The 22783-nt window shown below is 38.6% G+C and overlaps 1 protein-coding gene across 2 annotated transcripts in view; it reads left to right on the top strand.

Annotated features, from left to right (window-relative positions):
- Nucleotides 1-593: 593 nt before the first annotated feature.
- Nucleotides 594-22783, top strand: part of TRPC4AP (transient receptor potential cation channel subfamily C member 4 associated protein) — a 69811-nt gene continuing 47621 nt past the window's right edge. For both annotated transcript variants that reach the window (XM_046678304.1, XM_046678303.1), the window contains exons 1-3: nt 594-784; nt 18694-18822; nt 21634-21750. In XM_046678304.1, the coding sequence (XP_046534260.1) occupies nt 617-784; nt 18694-18822; nt 21634-21750 (414 nt within the window). In that variant the 5' untranslated portion in view covers nt 594-616. The remainder of the gene's footprint in view (nt 785-18693; nt 18823-21633; nt 21751-22783) is intronic.

The raw sequence follows: 22783 nt of genomic DNA, 5'->3' as shown, positions 1-22783 counted from the left end.
TTTATCTGTGAGTGGATTTGCTGTCTTCCCTTGTAACCTGCATTCCAAAACAGGGACCTAGTTAGTCTGTTCTGCTCACCACTGTATTCCCAGTGACCTGTTTGGTGCCGGGAGCAGAGCAGGCCCCTAGGAACTATTTACTGGCTAAATAGGCTCCCAGGAACTATTGATTGAATGAACTAACGAGGAAATTGAGGGCGGGCAGGCAGTCGAGGTCCGCAGCGAGTCAGGGGCGGAGAGAGAGGCGGCCTGATTCCTGGCCTGGAGCCCAAGATCTTTTCCTAGTAGCTTGGCTGTAACCTCTCCAAAGAGGCAAGAAATGGGAGGGTGCGCACGGAGGAACTTATCTTCGACCCCGAGGGACCTCGCCTAAATGCAGGACCGAGGGGCCCAAAACGCAAGAGGCGCAGGAAACGCCCCACAGCTCTTTCGCACCTGCCCAGCCTGACAGCAAGACTACATTTCCCAGTAGCCCCCGCGGCGCGCACGGCCCCTGCCACGCGGCTTGTGCCTCCTCCGTCGGCCCGCTGGGGGCGCTGCGACGACCCCTCCGCCGCCCCGTAGAAATCTCCGCGGCCCCGGGGCTGCTTGCTTCCTGTTTGTCGGACGAGGAGACATGGCGGCGGCGCCGGCGCCTGCTGAGTCTGGGGCCGGCCGAGGGCGACGGGCGGCGGCAACCGTGGCGGCTTGGGGCGGATGGGGCGGCCGGCCGCGGCCCGGTAACATTCTGCTGCAGCTGCGGCAGGGCCAGCTGACCGGCCGGGGCCTGGTCCGGGCCGTGCAGGTACGAAGCCGGCCCGGAGGGGCGGGGCGGGGCCGACCGGGCGGGAGCTGGCGAGGGGCCGGGGAAGAGGCCTTTCGAGGCCGCCGCAGTACGGACCCGTCCTCTCTTGGCCCGCCGCGGGGACTCCCTGTGGGCAGTCCGGACGCTGTCAGCCGCGGCGGGGCCGTGGGCAGCGGCTGGCTAGGGGCCCTCGGTTAGGGGCCCAGCAGAGTTGGCCTGCATCGGGCACTGATGGCGTGTACGAGCCCTGGGCCCAACTCCTGGATCCTCCCTTCCCTGCGCCACGTCTACACGTCTGGGGGGACCCTGGGCGAGTTTGCTTTAGCCTCTACCGGCCTCGAGTTTCGCTCCCGTGAATTGGGCGGTGGGTCACATCGCAGTCCCCGAAAGGTTCCCCAGCCTATCATAAATGTCATTCTCTTAGGCCTTTCCTTGACATCCCCTCCACTCTAAAGTAGGTCCCCATTGTTATTCAGTCACAGCCCTGAATTCTTTTCCTTTACATTACTTTCTTAGCCTGTAATTACATATTTCTTTGTTGTCTGCTCTTTTTTTCGCTTGTATTCCACATTAGGCTGGGCTCCAACGGGTGCAAGGACTGTCTGTTTTGCCAATGTAGAGCGTCATAGTTAAGAGCGAGGACTCTGGAGTCAGGTCTGGGTTCAAAGCCCTGCTCTCTTTTGCTTAGGCAAGTTACCCTGCTGTGCCTCAGTTTCCTCATGTGTAAAACGGCGATGATAGTTAGTAACCTACCTCTTAAGGTGTTGTGAGGATTAGAAGAGACAATTGTGTGAAGTATTCAATGCATTTCTGGTGCGAGTAAAGGTTGAAGGGTAATCAGTTGGTATAAATGCTATACTTAGTATTTGGCTTATAACAGGCACCCAATATGTGATTAGTATTTTTTTGACTGAATGAAGGACACTGCTTTAGGGTAAAGCAGGATGAATAAGACCTAGGCTCCTTGCTCCTCCCCCTTTGCCTCCATGTTCCCAGAATTTATGTTGCAAAAACACCGGTAAAACATTAGCTTAATTTAAAGGCAGCTTTTGCATAAAGTAGCTTTAGAAGGAGACCCAAGAAATTAATGAAGTGGTTAGTCGGAGTAGGGTGGGAATTGGGTAGATGGGGGAAAGAATGAGAGTGAGATTTTTTGTAGTATAACATTATATATATGTAAACTTAATTTTGAACCACTTCACTATTTCTCATATGATTGAAAGGACAGAATAAAAGATAAAGACCAAGTGGTCTGTGTTGTGGAGGATTACAGATGAAAAAGCAGTTCTGGGTGAGCAGTGTTTCCCTGGACATCAGATAACCATAGATGAGTAACCTTTTCCCGCTTGCATTCTTCTCTATCTGCCTTGAGATCCTGGAAATACTTGCGCTATCCTTCTTTAAGCCAAAATACCATACTGAGTTGAGTGCGTAGGGACAGGCTGAAAGGGAAGTAACTCACTTTTACTGAGGATATACTTTGGGTCAAGCATTGTGCAAAGTATACCATGTCTTTATTTAATCCTCAATCTTTTGAATTAAGTGTCAGGATTCATCTCTTAACAGAAATGAGGAAACAGGCTCAGAAAGAGTAGGTAATCTGCCTAAACACCCGTCTTGATAATCCTCTATGTTCTGAGGGCACTAGGAAGCCACAAGTTCTTTAGCATAATGACTGAGGCAGTTTAGGACTCTTAATTTGTTTCCAGTGCTGGATGACTTGGAATGGGAGGAGACTGGACAAGCTCACCCAATAGAAGAGTGCTGGAATATTCCTGAGCCTGGTTTAGGCTGGTTCTTGTGGTAATCAATAGTTGTATACAGGCGTGGGAGCTATTTCAGAGGTTGAGATGGAGATTCCATCCCAGAACTATAGTGAGGATAAAGTGGAGACCTTCATCTTTCAAATATGTCCTTTCTTGGTAACTTTCCTTGATCTCTTCCTTGCCACCACTGCCTCCCCCACCTTCCCCACGTTACAGAATAAATTATTTCCTTACAGGTATTTCCATAGCACAGTAAGCATATCCATTATGGCATGTGGTATACTGGGAAAAACCAGATTAAAAAAATTTTTTTTAAGTTGTAGTAAACATATAACCCGAAACTTACCATCTTAACCATTTTTGAGTGTACAATTCAGTAGTGTTAAGTATATTCACATTGTTGCGAAACAGATCTCCAGAACTTTCTCATCTTGCAAATCTAAAACTTTGTGTCTGTTAAACAACACCTCCCCTTTTGACCCCTTCCCCCAGCCCATGGTAACCACTGTTGTACTTTCTGTTTCTGTGAATTTGACTCCTTTGATACCTCCTATAAGTGGAATGATACAGTATTTGTCTTTTGTGACTGGCTTATTTCACTTAGTGTATCATCCTCAAGTTTCATCTGTGTTGTAGCATGTAATAAGATTTCCTTGGAAAAGACCAGATTTTGAAGTAAGATGGACCTGGATTGAACCATCATTCTGTCACTAGCTGAGTGACCTAGGTTACATTATTTAACCTTTTTGAACCTCAGTTTCCTCATTTCTAAAATGGAAATAATAATATCTACCTCATAGGGCTCTTAGGAGGATTAAGTGAAGTAATAATGTCTAAAAAGCTTGATTAAAGTTTGGCACATAGTAGATGTTCAGTAAATAGTTGCTATAAGCTCATAGTTATTAGGCTGGACTTCTTGAAGGACTTTGTCTTATTTTTCTTTGTGTCTACAGAGTCTGAAACTGTGCCGGGCACTTGATACTCAGGACTCAGGAAGTTGTTTGAATTGAAATACTGTATGTGAGGGATCAGTTCGCCGCCTCCTCAGTCCTCTCTCCACTCCCAAACGGACCTTTGGCTTTAAAGAGTTCTGGAGTCAGATCACCTAGGTTTGAATCCCACCTCTGGTGCACTTTCTTTGTGCCTTTGGGCAAGTTAATCTCTTTATGCCTTAGTTTCTTCATTTGTAAAATAGGGATAGTCATGGGAACTAACTTGCTAAGATTGTGGTAAGGGCCAAGTGAGTATACACATAAAGCACTTAAAATGGTGTCTAAAACATAGTAAGATGCTATAAAGGTTAGTATTGTTTTTAGTAACCACTCTATATTCTCATGGGTCCTAAATCTATGCTTCCATCCTGATTTCTCCCTTTAGCTCCAGATGGGTATATCCAAAAGCTTCTCAGCTTAGATGTCTAATGAGCATCTCAAACTTAATATGTCAAATAAAATTCTTGATTCATCTTCCACCAAACCTCATCTTCCTGAAGTCTTCCCCATTTCTCTAAATGGGACTTAAGAGAAGCCTGGGAGAAGACTCTGGGCCACATGATTTATTTATTTTTAATTTTTTTTAAAGATTCGTACCTGAGCTAACAACTGTTACCAATCCTCTTTTTTTCCCCCTACTTTTTTTCTCCCCAGATCCCCCCAGTACATAGCTGCACATTCTAGTTGCGGGTCCTTCTAGCTATGGCATGTGGGACGCTGCCTCAACATGGCCTAATGAGCGGTGCCATGTCTGCGCCCAGGATCCGAACCCTGGGCTGCCGAAGCGAAGTGCGTGAACTCAACCACTTGGCCACGGGGCCGGCCCCTGGGCCACATGATTTAGAATGGGCCCGTCCTACTTGGATTTTAGTGTGCTGTATTTTCATCTCTCCCTTTCAGTTTGCCCTGTGTCAAGATCATAAAATATACTGGTATGACGCTGGTGTTTACAGAGCCTGTTCACATTTATCAGCACATTTGATCCTTAAAGCAAATCAGGTCTCATAATCTCTTGTTTAAAACTCTTCAGTGGCATCCCACTGCAGTTAGAATCACATTCTGATTCCTTACCATGGGTACACAAGGCCCTGCATGATCAGTAGGAGTTGAGGGGAAGGGATAGACTAGGAAAACCCTAGGCTCAGGGCACAGTAACTCACACGGGTCATGACCCACGACCCCTAGAGATGTTGCTTCGGTTTGGCCATCTGGGGACAAGCTAGGTTATGGCATCCTCATTTTGTTTCCCAAATGCCAGTCATTGCTTCCTTCATGACTACTGACATATCTGAATTCTACCTGAGTGTTACTTCATAGTTTTTCTTTAGATTTGACCCTTCCTTTTTATTTATTTTTAAATTTCAGTAGGCATTACTTGTTTTAGTCTCATTCTAAGCATGAGTATTTGTGAAACCTAGGGGTTTAAGTCAAATACAGTCTTCCCTTGCCTGTCAAGAGTAATTTGATACTGAAAAAACCCTGGATAGGATAAATTCTCATAAATTAAAAAATATGAATACCATTGATTTTAACAGGAAGTTTATGAATTTACAAATCATAAAATTCAGTCTTAATTATATTGAAAAAAACAAATCCCGTTAAAGTAGAAACAAGTATTAATTGGTTAATGTTTGTTATCAGAATAACCTAACAAGGTGTTTAATCTTCATTAATTATTCTTTAACACAGCTATTTACCTGCACTTAATATAGTATTTTGAGGCATTAGATATCTTAGGACTAACAAATAAGGTATACATTTATGTTTATGGAATTCAGTCTTTAATTATTTAAAAAGAAGAGCAGTGAAGACAACCGATAAAAACTGGAAATGTCTGGAAATGTCATATTCACTAAACAGGTTGATAGCTTAGGTGGCATGATGTAAGAGATTATCACTGCTATAAACTGTCAAACCACAAGTACTCCAAGAGGAAAAACCCATACAACACCTGCCAGTAATTCAACTTTGAAGATGACTGGATGGGGCCTCTTTCATCACAGTACTCAGCTGTTCACAAGGAAAACAAATCCCAATGATTATTTTTAAAGGAGACTAAATGCCTTGTAAGACAATGTAGAGGTAGTAAAAGGAATTTCTTGTGAAGCTGAATATTTGGAATATGATTGGGAGAATCTGAGTATTGTGAGCCTTGTAACAAAAAACAGCAGAGCCCTGCCCCACTTTTCACCCACAGATTCGCCCCTTGCCAGGCAACCGCTGTCCGAAACTGTAACTGTTTCTGTTGCAGGGGAAGGGTCCAGGAGACAGGAGAGCCAGTATTTCTAAATAATGTGCTTGTAAGGCTGTTCCTTGACTTTTCAATTTTAGATGTTGTCTGTTTTCTTCCTCTTCCAAAAGATTAGGATTTAATTCACAGCACCCTATGTCACATACTTTGTCTCCATCATTCTCTTAATGTAGTTATATCACAGTTTTGTCTGTTGGTGGTATTTACATTATGATGGTGGTAATGCTATAATTGTTTATGGCAAAACCATATAGTATACAATTATATTTGTTTTGTATAATTTTTTCTCTTAGAGTTAAAAACTACCGTATACCCCTTATTTTTTAAATTGAAATATAAATAGAAATGTAGTAGAAATCACCATTTTTAGTGTATAGTTCTGTGAGTTTTGACAGACACATGCAGTTGTGTGACCACCACTACAGTCAGGATATAGAAAGTCCCTTCATAAAATCCACCCCTTCCTCACCCCGTCCTCTGGCCACTGGTCGTCTTCTGTCCTTTCTCATGCCCTTTTACAGACTGTCATAGGAATGGAATCATGCTGTATATAGCCTTTTGAGCCTGGCTTCTTCCACTAGAATAATCATTCTTTTAAAATTTGCTTTGCTTTTTGTGTCCTTACAATTTATTCTCAAATTCTAAAACTCCTCTTTTTTTATTATTATTTTTCTTTTCTTTTTCCTCTTTTTTTGAAAAAGAAATCCTTGGAACTCTCCATCCTCCTCCAGTTTGGACTAGTTAGTTGCTAGGACAGCTGTACAGATGAATTCTTGGGGTTTCCCTTCACCAAATTCAGAGAATTTTACTTCTTTTTCTCGTGTTTTAGATCCTTTGTTCCTGAATCCTGTCTTCCTTTTTCTTGGGGGAGTACCTTGTCTAGTAGCCTCTTAAGACAGAGTACATGGGAGGTAACATTTTTTTTAAGCTTGCATGTCTGAAAATGTCTTTTATTCTTAGACTTTTCTGTTTCATTTAGCTGGGTATAGAATTCTAATTTGGAAGTTATTTTCCCTTAAATTTTTAATGATGTTATTCCATGGTCACTTTGTGTAGATATACATTAAAATATATAATGACTATAAAAAAGTCATGTCTATCCTCTGACATTAACCCTCTCTGCAAAATGTTTGCACTAAATGTTCTCTTAGTGTCTTCCTATTTTTAAGAGACATTTTCTCTCCTATGAAGTTTGGGCTGTGATTGTTTTAGAGAGCTTCATGAAATTGCTGAGACTTGAGTTGGTTCTCAAGAATGAGTAGAATTTGAACAGAGTAGCAGAGATATTTCTGGCACTAAGAACACTGCTAAGAAAGTCCTCATAAGCGGCCATTAGAAGACTGGAGAGGGGCCGGCCCTGTGGCCAAGTGGTTCAGTTCATGCACTCCGCTTCAGCGGCCTGGGGTTTTGCCAGTTTTGGATCCTGGGCGCAGACCTAGCACTGCTTGTCAAGCCGTGCTGAGGTGGCGTCCCACATAGCAGAACTAGAAGGATCTACAACTAGAATATACAACTATGTACTAAGGGGCTTTGGGGAGAAGAAGCAGCAACCAAAAAAAAAAAAAAAAAAAAAAAGGACTGGGGAGAGAAAGTGAAATGCCTGTATGGGAGGTAGGTGGGAGACAAGTTTAGATATGTTGGGAATAGGGTGTGGAAGGTAGTGAACGTTTATTGAACCTCCACGGTGTGCCGTTGTGCAGCAACATGTTTTTTAAAAAAAGTTTATTATTAAATATTTGACCTAAAAAAAAAAGCCGTAATAGGGGCCAGCCTGGTGGCATAGTGGTTAAGTTTGTGTGCTCTGCTTTGGCGGCCCAGGGTTTAGGGGGTTTGGATCCTGGACACAGACCTACACACCTTTCACTAAGCCATGCTGTGGCGGTGACCCATGTACAAAATAGAGGAAGATTGGCATGGATGTTAGCTCAGGGACAATCTTCCTCAAGCAAAAAAAAAAAAACCAAAAAGCAAAAAAAGAGGAAGATTAGCAACAGATGTTAGCTCAGGGCCAATCTTCCTCACAAGAAAATAAAACAGAAAAACTGTAATAAGTAATACCACAGTATTACCACAATAACTGTGCACCCACTGTCAAACTTAAGAAATTACCAATACAGTTAGTGCCCCTTTCACGTCAGTCCCTCCTCACCAGAGGTAATATGTGTTTTGAATAGAAAATGCACATATGCAAAAGGGTTACAGAGAAAAGTAAGTCTCCCTTGCAAAAAGCCCACTACCACCTTTACTAGCACCCTCCACTTCTACTCCCAGAGATAACTATGGTTATTGATTTCTTGTGTATCCCTCTAGACACATTCTGAATTTGGAAAAGCAAATGTGTCTGTGTATCTTTTTTCCTCACACAACTGGTATTGTACTATACACACTGTTGTGCATCTAGCTTTTTTCACTTAAAAATGTATCTTAGAGGTCCTTCCATAATCAGTACATATAGATTATTTTGTTTGAGGCCTTTAAAAAAACTTTGTGTTGAAATAGAACAAACAAATAAAAATGCACAAAAAATAAATGTATAGCTCAATGAACAATAACAAAACCATCAACTAATTAGCAGCCACCAGGTCACCTCTGTATCCCCTGTCAACCACTCTACTCTTCCTCTTGTCCAAATAAAATTACTAGCCTGACTTCTAACATGCGTTTGGTTGTGCTAGCTTTTATGCTTTTAGAGAAATAGAATCAAACGGTATGTACTGAGTCTGCCTTCCTTCAGTTAACACTTAGATTCATCCATGATGATGGTGAAGCTGTAGTTCATTCATTTTCATTGCTGTATAGTATTCTGTTATATTAACAAACCACACTTCATTCTATTTTGGATGACTGTTTGGGATCTTCCCAGTTGTGGACAATTATGAATAATGCTTATATGAACATTCTTGTACATGTCTCCTGATGTATTTCCACACAATGTCTTTTGGGTATATACTTAGAAGTAGAATTGCTGGGTTTATAGGATATACATAGGTTCAGCATCAGTAGCTATTACTGAGCAAGTTTCCTGAGTGGTTGTACTAATTTACGCTCCCACCAGCAGTGTATGAGAGTTCCTGTTGTTCCATGTTCTCGCTAACCCATGATGTTGTTAGTCATTTTAATTTTGGCCATTCTAATGTGTGTGCAGTGGTGTCTCATTATGGTTTTAGTTTGTGTTTCCCTGATGACTAATGAGGTTGAGCACCTTTTCAGAAGTGTATTGGCCATTTGGACATCTTCTTTTGTGGATTGCCTGTTTAAATCTTTTGCACATTTTTCTGTTGGGTTTTTTCTTTTTTCTTTTTTTATTGAAGTTCTCTCCATTTCCTGGATGTGAGCCCTTTGTAATGATGTTTTGCAAATATTTTCTCTCATTTGGTGGCTTACCTTTTTAGTCTCTAAAAAGATCTTTTGATGAACGGAAGTGCTTAATTTTAGTACAACTCACTGTTCTACAACTCACAATATCACTATTTTCCTTTATGGTTAGTGCTTTTTGTATTCTGTCTAAGAAATCTTTACCTACCCTAAGGTCATGAAGATATTCTGTTTGTCTTTTAAAAGCTTTATTGTTTGGCCTTTTACCTTTAAGTGTATGTGCCACTTGGAATTTATTTTTGGGTGTGGTGTGAGCTTTTCCATAGAGACATCCAGTTGACCCAACAAAGTTGAATTTATTGAAAAGTCTCTTTTTTCCCCCAGTGCTCTGTAGTGTCTGTTTTCATGCCTGTTCTGTTTCACTGGTCTATCCATTTATCCTTATGCTGATAGCACATTGTCTTGTTTTCTCTAACTTTATATGTGTTGACTTGGCTCTAGTATATTGAGTAGGAGTAGTTTCTCCTACTTAGTTATCTTCAAGATTTCCTTGGCTCTTCGCCATTTCCATATACATTTCAGAATGAGCTTGTACATTTTTACAACAGAATTTTAATTGGGATTGCATTCAATCTATTGAATACAATACATTCGTTCTCTCTCCCCCTTCTTCTCTCCCTCTTTTTCTTTGGTTGGTCTTCCTTAATCTCTCTTGATAGTGTTTTATAGTATTTTATGTAGTAGTCTTCATAAGTTTTGTTAGATTTATTCCTTGGTATTTGACTTGTGAGTGTGTGTGTGTGTGTGTGTGTGAGTGTGTGAAGATTGGCCCTGAGCTAACATCTGTTGCCAGTCTTCCTCTTTTTGCTTGAGGAAGATTGTTGCTGAGCTAACATCTGTTCCAGTCTTCCTCTATTTTGTATGTGGGACACTGCTGCAGCATGGCTTGATGAGTGGTGTGTAGGTCCGTGCCCAGGATCCAAACCCGCGAACCCCAGACTGCTGAAACAGAACAGGCAAACTTAACCACTATGCCACTGGGCTGACTTGTCACTAATTTTTTTTATTAGGATTTTTTTTCTTTGTTCATGAGTGAGAATGGCCTATAATTTTCCTTTCAACAGGTTTTAGTATCAGGTTTATCTGGCCACTAGTCATAGCTTTAGTTGCACCCTACAGGTTTTAATAGAAGTATTTTCATTCTCATTTATGTCAGAATGTTTACAAATTTCTACTTGGATTTCTTCTTTGACCTATGCATTTTTTAGAAGTTTTTTTTTTATTGAGTTCATAATAGTTTACATCGATGAGAGATTTCAGTTGTATGTATTTCTTGCCTGTCACCACATAAGTGCTCCCCTTCACCCCCCCCTTTTTCTTTTTTTTTTGCTGAGAAAGATTAGCCCTGAGCTGACATCGTGCCAGTTCTCCTCTACTTTATATGTGGGTCACTGCTACAGCGTGGCTAATGAGTGGTATAGGTCCATGCCTCAGGTCTGAACACACAAACCTGGGCCACCAAAGCAGAGCACGCCAAATTTAACCACTAGGCCAAGGGCTGGCCCAGAAGTATATTTCTTAGTTTCCAGACATGGGAGTTTTATAGTTATCTTTCTGTTACAGATTTTAGGTTAATTGCACTGTGGTCAGAAAACATAGTCTGTATTTCAGTTCTTTTAAATGTGTTGAAATTTGCTCTATGGCCTAGCAGCTGGTCATTTTATAAATGTTCTCTGTATACTTGCAAAAAATGTATAGAGATTAGTTATTAGATGTAGTGCTGTAGATGTGTTTTTTGTTTAATTGTGTTAAAATATTCTATATCCTTACTAATTTTTTGTCTACATATATCAGTTTCTGAGAGAAGTTATAAACATCTTCTATGATTCTGGGTTTGTCTTTTTCTCTTTTTAGCCCTGTCAATTTTTGCTTTATATATGTTGAAGCTGTTTATTAGGTACATTCAAATTTAGAACTGTCACATTGTCCTGGTCCACCTTTTTACCTTATAAAGTGTCTTTACCTCTGTTAATGCTTTTTGCCATAAGTCTCTTATGCTGATTTTAATACACTTACGCCACCCTTCTTTTAGTGTGTGTTTACATTGTGTATTGTTTCCCATTCTTTTACTTTCAGCCTTTCTATAAGATGTTTCTCTGGTAAGCAGTATAACACACTTTGTCTTTTAATTGGAGCATTTAGTACTTTTACATTTAATGTAATAACTAATATTTGGGGGGTTAAATATACCTGCTTAATATAGTATTTGCTTTTTAAATGTCCTCCCTGTTCTCTGTTCCCTTTTCTCTTCTTTCTTTTCTTTTTATTTTCTTAATGTTCCTTTTTTAAAAAACAGCTTTATTGAGGTATAATTGATTTACTGTAAAATTTACCCATTGAAGTATCCAATTCAGTGATTTTTAGCAAATTTATAGTTAGGTGACCATCACCATGATTGTTTTAAGAGTTCCTTTATGTCCATAATTAATTTTTTTAACAGCTTTATTGAGATATAATTCACATACTACACGTCACCCAATTAAAGTGTACAAGTCAGTAATTTTTACTGTGTACACGAAGTTATGCAGCGACCCCCGCAATAAATTTTAGAACATTTCATCACCCCCAAAAGAAACCCCATACCCATTAGTAGACACTCCCCAATACCCACCACCCCCTACCCTCTCTCAACCCTAGGCAGTTCCTCATCTACTTTCTGCCTTTATGGATTTACCTATTCTGGACACTTCATATTAATAGAGTCAAACAATATGGGGCCTTTTGTGGATGACTTCTTTCACTAAGCATAAGATTCTTAAGATTTGTCTATTTGTAGCAAGTATCAGTACGTCGTTCCTTTTTATTGCCAAATAATTTTCCATTATATGGGTATATATTACATATTATCCATTCATTAGTTGGTAGACATTGGGTTTTTTTCACTTTTGGGTTATTATGAATAATGCTGCTATGAATGTTTGTGTACAAGTTTTTGTGTGGACATATGTTTTTATTTTTTTGGCCCTCTACCCAGGAGTGGGATTGCTGGGTCATATGGTAATTCTCTGTTTAACTTTTTGAGAAACACCAGCCTCTTCTTCCCAAAGTGGCTGCACCATTTTACATTCTCATTTTACATTCCTCCATGTATGAGGAGTCCAATTTCTCCATATCCTCATCAGTACTTCTTATTATCTGTGTTTTAATTATAACCTTCCTAGTGGGTTTGAAGTGGCCTCTTATTTTGGATTTGGTTTGCATTTCCCTGATGGCTGGTGATGTTTAGCATCTTTTCGTGTTCTTATTGGCCATCCATATATCTTCCTCAAAAAAGTGTATATTCAGAGGCTTTGCCCAGTTTCTTTAATAGATACAGGCTTATTAGCACATCTGTTTGTCCTTAGGTGAGTTTTGACAGTTTGTGTCTTTCAAGGAATGGTCTGTTTAAGTAATCAAATTTGTGGGCATGTAGTTGTTAATAATGTTCCTTTATTATCCTTTCAGTGTTTAAGGGATCAGTAAGGATGACCCCTCTTATAGTTCTTTTATTTTAAATTGTGGTAAAATATACATAATGTGAATTTACCATCTTAATCATTTTTAGGTGTACAGTACTGTTAAGTACGTTCATATTGTTATACAACCAGTCTCTAGAACTCTTCATCTTGGAAAACTGAAACTGTGTACCTGTTAAACAACAACTCCCCATTCCCTGCTCCCCCGCCCCCAGGTCCTGGCACCACCATTCTACTTTCTGTCTCTATGAATTTGACTGCTCTAGGAACTGCATATAAGTGGGATGGTACAGTATTTGTCTTTTTGTGACTGGCTTATTTCATGTAGCATAATGTCCTCAAGGTTCATGCATGTTGTAGTACATGTCAACATTTCTTTCCTTTTTAAAGCTGAAAAATATTCCACTGTATGTATATACCACATTTTGTTTATCCATTCATAAGCTGAGGATGCTTAGGTTGTTTCCACTTTTTTGCTATAGTCAATAATGCTGCTATGGACATAGGTGTTACCTCTCTTACATCTCTGATATTAGTGATTAGTGTCTGTTCTCTTTTTTTCTTGATTAGGCTGGCTAGAGGTTTATCAATTTTATTGATCTTTTGAAAGAATTGGCTTTTGGTTTTGTTAATTTTCTCTAGGGATTTCCTGTTTTCGATATCAATGATTTCTGCTCTACTTTTTATTATTTCTTTTCTTCTGCTTAAATTGCTATGGTTAGTTTACTAAGGTGAGAGCTTAAATTATTGATTTTAGGTTTTCTTTTCTAATATATGCATTCAATACTATAAATTTCCCTCTAAGCACTGCTTTTACTGCATCCCACAGATTTTGATAAGTGGTATTTTCATTTTTATTTAGTTCAAAATACTTTTTCTCTGAGACTTCTTTGACCCGTATGTTATTTAGAAGTGTGCTGTTTAATCACCAAATATTTTGGGATTTCCAATTATCTTTCTGCTATCAATTTCTAGTTTAATTCCATTGTGGTCTGAGACCATAGTTTGTATGATTTCTATTCTTTTAAATTTGTTAAGATATGTTTTATGGCCCAGAATGTGGTCTGTCTTGCTGAATGTTCCATGGGAGCTTGAGAAGAATATGTATTCTGCCACTGAATGAAATATTCTGTAAATGTCACTTATATCTAGTTGATTGACAGTGCATTTCAGGTCACTATGTCCTTACTGATTTTCTGCCTATTAGAGGTGTGTCGAAATCTAACTATAAAGAGGGATTTGTCTGTTTCTTCTTGCAGTTCTGTCAGTTGTTGCCTCATATATTTTGATGTGCTGTCGTTATGTGCATACACATTAAGGATTGTTGTTTTCTTGGAGAATTGACCTCTTCATTATTATGCAGTGACCCTCTTTATTCTTGACACTTTGCCTTTTTCTGAAGTCTGCCTTGTCTGAGATTAATATAACTACTCCAGCTTTCTTTTGATTAGTGTTAACATGGTTTATCTTTACCCCTTTTAACCCATATATATCTTTATATTTAAAGTGTGTTTCTTTTAGACATGTAGTAGGGTCTTTTTTTTTAATCCACTTTAACAGTTTCTATCTTTTATTTGGTGTGTTTAGGTCATTACAGTGATTATTGATATAGGTGGATTAATATTTACCATGTGTCTAACTGTTTCCTACTTGATAATTTGTTCTTTGTTTCTTTTTTATCTTCCCCTTTTTCTGTGTTCTCTGGGTTTGAGCATTTTATATGATTCTATTATATCTCTTAGTGTATCAATTAAACTTCTTTTAAAAACATTTTTAGTGTTGGTCCTAGAGTTTGCAATATGTATTTACAATGAATCTAAGTCCACTTTCAGTAACACTACTACTTCATGGGTGGTATAAGTACCTTATAACAGAGTATTCCCAATTCCTCCTTCCCATTCCTTATAACATTGCTGTCGTTCTTTTCACCTAGCCATATGCTGTAATCACTCAACATATTGTTACTATACTGCTTTGAATGGTTATCTGTTAAATTCATTCAGGTTAAGAAAAGTAAAAGATTGTTATTTTATGTGTGTTTATTCCTTCTTTGATGCTCTTTATGTATATCTGGATTTCTGATCCATATCATTTTCCTTCTCTCTGAAGAACTTTTAACATTTCTTGTAGGGCAGGTCTGCAGGCTAAAATTCCCTCAGTTTTTGTTCATCTGAGAAAGTCTTTATTTCTCCTTCATTTTTGAAGGATAATTTCACTGGATACAGAATTCTAGGTTGGTAACTAGTTTCTGTTTTTCAACTGTTTAAAATATTTCACTCTGCTCTCTTCTTGCTTGCATGATGTTTGATGAGAAGTCTGATATAATGGCTTAGAGAGTTTTTTTCCCTCTCTGACGTCTTTCAAGGTTTTTCTCTTTGTCTTTGGTTTTCTGAGTTTGGTTATGTTATGTATAGGTGTAGATTTTTTGATATTTATCCTGCTTGGTGTTTTCTGAGTGTCCTGGATCTGTGGTTTGGTGTCTGTCATTAATTTTGGAAAATTCTCAGCTATTATTATTTCAAATATTTTTTTCTCTTTTTTCTTCTTCTAGTATTCCAATTACACAATACACTTTTTATAATTGTCTCACAGTTCTTAGATATTCTGTTTTTGTTTTTTTTTCATTTTTTTCTCTTTGTATTTCAGTTTGGAAGTTTCTGTTGACATATCTTCAAGATCAACGATTCCTCGGCCATGTCCAGTCTACTGATGAGCTATCAGAGATGTTCTTCATTTCTGTTACAGTGTTTGATTTTTAGCCCATTACTCATTTTATAGTTGGATTATTTGTCTGTTTATTGTTGATTTTGAGAGTTCTTTATATTGCTGGATCCTAGACCCTTATCAGATGGATGATTTACAAATATTTTCTCTCATTCCTTGGATTGTCTTTTCACTTTCTTGATAGTGTCCTTTGAAGCACAAAATTTTTGATATTGATGAAGCTGAATTTATCTGTTTTTCTTTTGCTTGCTTGTGCTTTAGATGTCAGATATAAGAAACCATTACCTAATCTAAGGTTATGAAATTTATACCTATGTTTTCTTCTAAGAGTTTTATAGTTTTCACTTTTACATGACCCATTTTGAGTTAATTTTTGTGTATGGTGTGAAGAAGGAGTTCATCTTCATTCTTTTGCTTATGAATGCCAGTTGTCCCAGCGACATTTGTTGAAAAGACTTTTTTTTCCTCATTGAATTGTGTTGATACTGTTGTCAAAAATCAGTTGACCATCAATGTGAGGGTTTATTTTTGGAATCTCAGTACTATTCCTTTGATCTAGATGTCTATTCTTATGCCAGTCTTGCTTATTATAAACTTGTAATAAATTTGGAAATCAGGAAGTGTGATTCTTCCAACTTTGTTCTTCTCTTTCGATATTATTTTGACTATGCTCCGTCTCTCGTGTTTCCATTTAAATTTTAGGATCAGCTTGTTAATTTCTGCATTTAAGCCAGCTGGGATTTTTATAGGAACTACATTGAATCAATATGGGGAATATTGCCATTTTAGCAATACTAAGTCTTCCAGTCTGTGAAGGTGGATGACTTTCCATTTATTTAGGCCTTCTTTAATTTCTTTCAGTGATGTTTTGTAGTTTCATTGTACAAGTCTTATATTCCTTTTGTTAAATTTATTCCTTTTTGATCTCATAAATGGGATTGTTTTCTTAATTTCATTTTTGGATTGTTTGTTGCAAGTGTATAGAAATTAAGCTGATTTCTCTATACTGATTTTGTATCCTGCAGCCTTGCTGAACTCATTTATTAACTCTAATAGTGTTTTTGTGGGTTCCTTAATATACTCTATGTACAAGATCATGGCATCTGCAAATAGAGATAGTTGTATTTCTTCCTTTTCAATCTGTATGCCTTTATCTGCTTTATTTCTGGTTTATTTCTTTATTTCTTTATATGCGTTATTTCTGGTTTGGGGTGTTTTGTTTTGTTTTGTTGCCTGATTGCTCTGACTAGAATCTCTAGTACAATATAAATAGTAGTGGTGAAGATCAACATCCTTGTCTTTTTCTTGATCTTAGTGGGAAAGCATTCAGGCTTTCACTGTTAATTATGATGATAGCTGTGGATTTTTGTAAACACCCTTTATCAGGTTGATTAACTTGATTCATTTTCACACGCTGAACAACCTTGTATTCTTGGGATACATCTCACTTGGTCTTAGTGTATAATCCATTGTAGGTGTGGCTGGATTTGGTTTGCTACTAGTATTCTGGGGATTTTTGTGTCTGTATTCATCAGAGATACTGGTCTGTAGTTTTCTTGTGATGTCTTTGTCTGGTTTTGGTATCAGGGTGATAATAGAGTGGGTAACTCACAGAATGAGTTGGAAAGTGTTCCCTCCTCTTCTATTTTATGGAAGAGTCTGTGAAGTATTGTTAATTTCTCTTTAAGTGTTTGGTAGAATTACCAGTGAAGCCTCTGGACTTGGGCTTTTCCTTCTTTCTTTCTTTCCTTTTTATTAAATCACTAATTTGATCTCTTTAATTGTTGTAGATCTGTCAGATGTTCTATTTCTTCTTGAGTCAGTTTCTTTTGTTTGTATCTTTCTAGGAATTTGTCCCTTTTGTCTAGGTTATGTAGTTTGTTGGCATACAGTTGTTCCTAGTACTCCCTTGTAAACCAATTTGTTTCTGTAAGGTTGGTAGTAATGTCCCCTGTTTCATTCCTGAATTTAGTCATTTGGGTCAGTGTAAGTTGGTCAGTATAACTGAAGTTTTCAATTTCGTTGATCTTTTCAAAGAACCAACTTTTAATTTTGTTGATTTTTCTCCTGTTCTGTTGTCTATATCATTGATTTTCACAGTAATCTATATTTCCTAGTGCTTGCTTTGGGTTTGGTTTACTCCTTTTTCTAGTTTCTTACAGTGGAAGTTTAGGTAATTGATCTGAGATCTCTCTCCTTTTTTAATATAAATGTTTACAGCTAAAATTTGTACCACTCCTTTTGCTAAGTCCCATAAAACCTTGTTTGTTTTCTTTTTTTTCCTTTCAAGGAAAGGACAGATGTTTTTCCATTGTTTTTGGGCTTGCCTTGGTTTGAGCTTGCTTGAACGATAGGAAATGGCTGATACTCATTATTTTTGACCTACAGAAATGGTAATTTCATATGGTCCACCCTAATACAAATCACTCTCACAAACATCTCACTGCCTCATGTTACCCCGGTATTATCTTATTTTTACAATCTAAGAAAACAAGCTGAGAAGGATAATGGGACTTGTACAAGATCATAGGACAGATAATGCATCAGGATAGACTAAGACATTATTGAAGACCGGTATGTCCTGTAATAATAGTTACAAGGAGCTTTTGATCTGATTGAGGGACAAGTGTACATGAAAATAATTCACATGTGGCCCCTGGGAATGGTATGTCCCAAAAGTGTTAGTGGAAACTGTGCCGTAATTGATTAATGATCCTCTCATTAGACTAGAAGGCTATTGCTCATGCCTTCAAACATTTACTGAGTCCCTGCTGTGTGCTTAGCATTCTTTGAGAGAAAGAAGGCATTCGTGATAAACACAACCTTGTACCTACTCTGCAGGAGCTTGAGATCTACAGAAGAAGGGGACAAATGAACCAGGTATTGATACAATAGGATAAATGTTAGATAAGGCCCCAGAGAAGGGGCACCTATGCACTTAGAAAGGAGAGAGGGGAAGGCCCATCAAGGAAAATTTTTGGTTGTTTGGCTTGCATTTTGAAGAAACAAAAGGAGCTTTCCAGATAGAAAAGACAGGGAGAAGACATTTTAGGCAGGGGAAGAACATGTGCAGAGAGGCATAGAGAGAGAACATGTGCATTTTGAGCCTCGAGTGTGAAGATAGAGAGGAAAATGGTGATAGAATAGCAAGGGTGTTGTATCACAAGGCAAGGAGTTGGACTATTAGCTTATAGGCTGTTGGGGAGCTTGTGAAGGTTTCTAGAAAGAGACCTTTGAATTATTTGTCCTGGGTAGGTTTGGAGCTGCTCGCCTTTGCCATATATGCCAGTAGTTCTTTCCTCACCAGTAAAATGTTCCTCTGTTCTCTTTTTCTTCTGACTCACAGTTCACTGAGACTTTTTTGACAGAGAGGGACAAACAATCCAAATGGAGTGGAATTCCTCAGCTGCTCCTTAAGCTGTATGCAACCAGCCACCTCCACAGTGACTTCGTTGAGTGCCAAAACATCCTCAAGGTAACTCTTAGGGGCCTTCAAGAGGCTGCATTCAGGGGCTCCAGGTGTCACAAGATACCTGGTTCTTTTTCTTCTTTAGTCTACTTTTTAAAATAGCCTGTTTTTATTGCATAAGCTGTTGAAAATTTGGGAAGTTCAGAAAAAGCGCAAAGAAGAAAAAAATCACCTACAATCCCACCACCCAGATTTAATCACTATTAAGTTACCTGTGTATGTCCTTCTGGGCTTTATTCATGCTTGTTTTGTGGCAGTGCTTGCTTAATTTAGGAGGTCAACACTGTGCCCTGGGATTGGGATGACATTCTTTTTGAGCAGCATTTAAAAGGTCTTATATTGCTGGTTCATGGAAGTAGCCTTGTGGTTGTTGATAATTATGACTAACGTAAGAAGATGAAGGGACTGGGCTTGATGGTTGGGAGAGGGCTGGAAAGAGTGAGGAGACATGCTAGGGCAGCGGTTCTCAAACTTGAGTGTGTATCAGAATCACCTGGAAGGCTTGTTAAAACACAGCATGCTGGGCCCCACCCCTAGAGTTTCTGATTCAGTAGGTCTGGGGTTACCATGTCCAGACTTTGGCTTGGGGAGGTGGATCCAAATTTGAATTTAGATCACCAGCTCTAGCTGCAGTTAAAACCCATGCAACTTATATTTGATCATAAAAAGACGTGATATAGAGGTGAAGTTTTGATTATTATATCAAAAATAAGTCATTCTAAAATATAATAGGCATCAAATAAGCTGAATCTTTACCTGTAAGAAGGGATGTTTTGTCTATGCAGCTTTTTTTTTTTAAGATTTTAAATTTTTCCTTTTTCTCCCCAAAGCCCCCTGGTACATAGTTGTATATTTTTAGCTCTGGGTCCTTCTAGTTGTGGCATGTGGGACGCCGCCTCAGCATGGCTTGATGAGTGATGCCATGTCCGTGCTCAGGATCCGAACTGGCAAAACCCTGGGCAGCCGAAGCAGAGCACACGAACTTAACCACTCGGCCTCAGGGCCCACCCCAATGCAGCTTTTTATAGATCGAAAATCATTCTCAAAAGTTTATTTAATAAAAAATGTTTTGTATTCTTGATCTTCTCACAGTCTGATTAGAATAGAAATAATTATACTCTTACACTTGTTTGAAAGCACTTTATAAAGAATTATGCATTGTTTCGTTTGGTTCCTGTAAAATCTCTGAGATGGGGGTAGAAAAAAGAAGGAAATTAGTATTTGTGAGTGCTTGCTGTGTGGTCATCATTTCTTTGTTCATCCAGCAAATACTTATTTGAAACTTACTGTCTACCAGGCATATTTAATTTTTATGGTAACTCTGAAATGGGTGGTATATTTATTTGTATTAGTCCAAAATACTTTGATTGCAGGTGAAAGTGACCCACTCAGGCTAGCAGAAAGATCCTTTGTTGTCTCACTTACCTGGAAAGCACAGATGAATTCAGGGGCTGAAGAGAGTTAGGCTGTCCATTTCTCATCTTGACATCTGTGTGTGGCCTCATGTTCTTCCACTGATCACAGCTTTAGGATGACATTTCTACAACTTGGGTCTTCCACTGAAGTGAGGGGGATGAGAAACTGTTGGCTAGGCTTAATCACCTGTGCCTGGGGCCAGGATTGAGGTGCTTGTTGGCAGCCCCAGCAGAACCATGTAGAAAGTGGGGAGGGGCCTTTCTCCTAAGGAAATAAGGCTGTTACCTGAAGAAGAGGAAAAGAGATATGGGCAGGCAAATCCGGATATCTTCTACATTCTCTTTTTCAGTTGAGAAAACCAAGACTCAGCAATAATCGGCCCAAAGCCTTGTGGCTAATATATGATGAGCCCAGATTTGTCTGTCTTCTAAGGCCAGCTTCCACTGTACTGTGTTGGCAGCAGGATTACATCCTAGTTTTGTAGATGAGAAAAATGAGACCCAGAGAAAGTAGTTTAGTCACTTATTAATTATGTGACCCCAGGCAACTTTGTGATCTTTTACACCTGTAAAGTGGGTAGAACTATACTCACTTCATGGAATTATTTTAAGGATTAAATGGGCTAAAGTATAAAAGCCCAGTGCCTGGCATATAACAGGCTATCTATAGAGAGAGTTCTGCTTTTTCTTAATGTGTGGTACCTGAACCAGCATCATCAGCATTACTTGGGAACTTGTTATAAATGCACATTCTCGGGCCCCACCCAAGACCTATTGAATCAGAAACTCTGCGGGTAGGACCCAGCAGACTGGGTTTTAACAAGTCCTTCAGGTGATTCCGATGCTCATCACTGTGTGGGAACCCCTGCTCTAGCCTGTTGTGTTCTATCTTCCCTCAAGGTTCCTGAGGAGAGAGCATAATGAGTAGGATCCTGGATTCTTCCTACTCTGGTCCCTGTTTTCACCCAAAATAGTTCTGCTTTCTTCTGTAAGCAGAGACTCTGGAGCCACACTTCCTACGTTTAAATCCTGGCTGTGTCACTTACCAGCTATGTGACATTGATAACTTCTTTGTGCCTTAGCTTCCTTATCTATAAAATTGGAATAAGTTACTATTATAGGGCTGTGAGGATTAAAAGAAGTAATACATGAAGTACTTAGCACTGTGCCTGGTACATAATAAGCGTTAAATAAATTACTATTACTACTTTTACTACAACTTTTATTATATCAGGTTTTCTGTAAGATTATTATTTTGTTTCTGTTATGGTTCATTGGGGGCTGTCTTTGGGCTCATGGGAATTCAAGTCGTTACTAAAATGCAAACTAATGTTTTGGTGTCTGGTTTGCTACAGTTGGATACTAAAACTGAATGTCGCTCTGTATACTTGTTTGAAACTAGGAAATTTCTCCTCTTCTCTCCATGGAGGCTATGGCATTTGTTACTGAAGAGAGGAAACTTACCCAAGAAACCACTTATCCAAATACTTATATTTTTGACTTGTTTGGAGGTGTTGATGTAAGTACTTGTTTATTATTATTACTACTACTTAATGGCTTGAGAATTTAACTCTTAAAATGGGAGACAGGAAACATTTCAGAATTTATAGTAAAGATTTCAGAATTTTAATCTTTAGAAGCTCACTGGCACCCACCTGTGTTGAAGCCATCGGTTTTAATTTGAAGAACTGATTCATTTGAAGTGATAATATATCCACTTTTTTTTTAAGGCAAAAAGTGAAAGGTGTGTCTCCCACTTCCCTGTGTCCCCTCCTCACAGGCAGCTGTGATTACTAATTTACTCTGTGTCCTTCCAGAGATGTTATGTGGTAGTATATGTATGTATGTAAGTAACTCCCACTGCCCCCGCTTAGGTTTATTTTCACCCCACATAAAGATGGCATACCATATATACAGGTACACTGCTCTGTACATTGCTTTGTCCATGTAATTCTCTAGCTTTGAAATAGATTCTTTTCAGTACATGTAAATCTGCCTTATTGTTTTAAACAGCTATATAGTATTCCCTGGTGTAATTATACCATGATTTATTTACCCAGTCCCCAGTTGATGGGCATTTAGTTTTCTCACACCTTTCCTATCACAACCAACATTGCATTAAAGATTTTTGTACGTGTGAGTATATACCTTTGGGATCAGAGCACAGGTGTCTTTTATTGTTTATAAACCTGTCAATTTATATACTTAAGAGATTTTATCAACCTACATCCCCAATAACAAAGTGTAAGTGTCTTTTTATCCACACCATCAGCAACAGTGTGTATATGTGTGTTTGTATGGACTTTGTTATTGAAGTATAACTTGCATACAGAAAAGTACACCAATAATTACCACAAAATAAGTTCACCTTTGTCACTCCCACCCAAATCACAAAATAGAACATTACCAGCACCCAGTAGCCTCCATTACCAAACAGTATATGTTAAATATTTTAAATATTTGTGACGCAAATATGAGGAAAATATTTCTTCATAGTTTTATAACAGCTTTATTAAGATATAGTTCACATACCATAAAATTCACCCATTTAA

This window comes from Equus quagga, chromosome 12 (genome assembly GCF_021613505.1).
Source record: "Equus quagga isolate Etosha38 chromosome 12, UCLA_HA_Equagga_1.0, whole genome shotgun sequence".
Classification (NCBI taxonomy): domain Eukaryota; kingdom Metazoa; phylum Chordata; class Mammalia; order Perissodactyla; family Equidae; genus Equus; species Equus quagga.
Note: the sequence above shows the minus strand (reverse complement) of the source record. Positions and strands in the feature narration are given on the sequence as shown.